The sequence below is a fragment of the Charadrius vociferus genome, unplaced genomic scaffold (assembly GCF_000708025.1).
Source record: "Charadrius vociferus isolate BGI_N301 unplaced genomic scaffold, ASM70802v2 scaffold342, whole genome shotgun sequence".
Classification (NCBI taxonomy): domain Eukaryota; kingdom Metazoa; phylum Chordata; class Aves; order Charadriiformes; family Charadriidae; genus Charadrius; species Charadrius vociferus.
Genome location: NW_009647231.1, coordinates 1,604,972 through 1,606,184, shown reverse-complemented (window position 1 = coordinate 1,606,184; position 1,213 = coordinate 1,604,972). Strand labels below are relative to the sequence as shown.

Genomic DNA, 1,213 nt, shown 5'->3' with positions numbered 1-1,213 from the left:
GACACCTCCCACTAGACCAGGTTGCTCAAAGCCCCATCCAGCCTGGCCTTGAACACCTCCAGGGATGGGGCAGCCACAACTTCTCTGGGCAACCTGTTCCAGTGCCTCACCACCCTCACAGTAAGGAATTTCTTCCTGATATCTAATCTAAATCTACCCTCTTACAGTGTAAAACTGCTACCCTCATCCTATCACTACACTCCCTGCTAAAGAATCCCTCCCCCGCTTTCCTGTAGGCCCCCTTTAGGTACTGGAAGGCTTAAATACTGCAGTGATGGGGCTTCCCAGGGGACTAAAGCAGAGTAAAGTCTGTTGGTGGCACGGGCTGCATCAGGTGGCTGCCATCGCAAAGGGCTTGGCCACGCACCCGCGGTGCACAAAGCCCCTGTGGCCGAGGCACCCGTCCCTGCCTCCCAAGGGTCTGCCCGAGTTGTCCTCCCAGGGCACCCGGCCTCTGTCCTCAAGAGTGGCACAACTGCATTCCATCTGTCATCTGCTGTTGTCCCCTGTTCACATCGGCGACAGCAATATCATCTGAATCATATGCAACTCCACACCCAAACCCAAGGATCACAGTATCACGATTTCACTAATTTTTGCGATGCTGTTAAGCTGGTGTGAACATGAGATGTTCAGCACACTATTCAAACCCTGAGGAACTTCCTTTTTATTCCATGATCCCATAAACTTTGCACCATTCTACAGTTGCATAATTTTGTCATTTTTCCAAGGTAACTGCAGGATTTGCCGGTTTTGCCACTGGGTTGACCATTGTGCTGCAGCCGAGGTTATGTTCTGTTTTGTGTTCCTGCCTCAGAATGCCACTGATTTGCTAATTTTCCCCAACCAGCAAAGCTGGTTAATGATCTTGCAACAAATTCAGAGTGTAAAGGGTTGGGAAATCAGAATTGAAATACAGTTAATGCCTACCAAGTCAGGAAAATCAGTAGCTTAGGCTGGCAAGTTCTTAAGAACAATGAAGCGATCATGGACCAGGACACACACTAGTCTGATGTTCATGGGCAACACCTAAAACATTGCCGAGTAATCTGATCGCAGCTTTAAGAAACACTGCCACTGGAAGCCAGCCTAAAACTGCAACCTGCCTCTGCACTCGTGATTAAACATGGTGCTGAGTTGAGCTGACGTGGGATAACCCACTCCAATTACCCTTCAAAACCAGGTGGCCACATCCATATTGCCTACATAGAAT

At 49.1% G+C, this 1,213-nt stretch overlaps 1 protein-coding gene across 1 annotated transcript in view; it reads right to left on the bottom strand.

Annotated features, from left to right (window-relative positions):
• Positions 1–486, bottom strand: part of PRIM2 (primase, DNA, polypeptide 2 (58kDa)) — a gene marked incomplete at its 3' end in the record, with an annotated part of 77,242 nt that extends 76,756 nt beyond the window's left edge. Inside the window, exon 1 of the mRNA XM_009879844.1 lies at positions 368–486. Coding sequence (XP_009878146.1) covers positions 368–486 — 119 coding nt within the window. The remainder of the gene's footprint in view (positions 1–367) is intronic.
• Between the last annotated feature and the right edge of the window lie 727 nt (positions 487–1,213).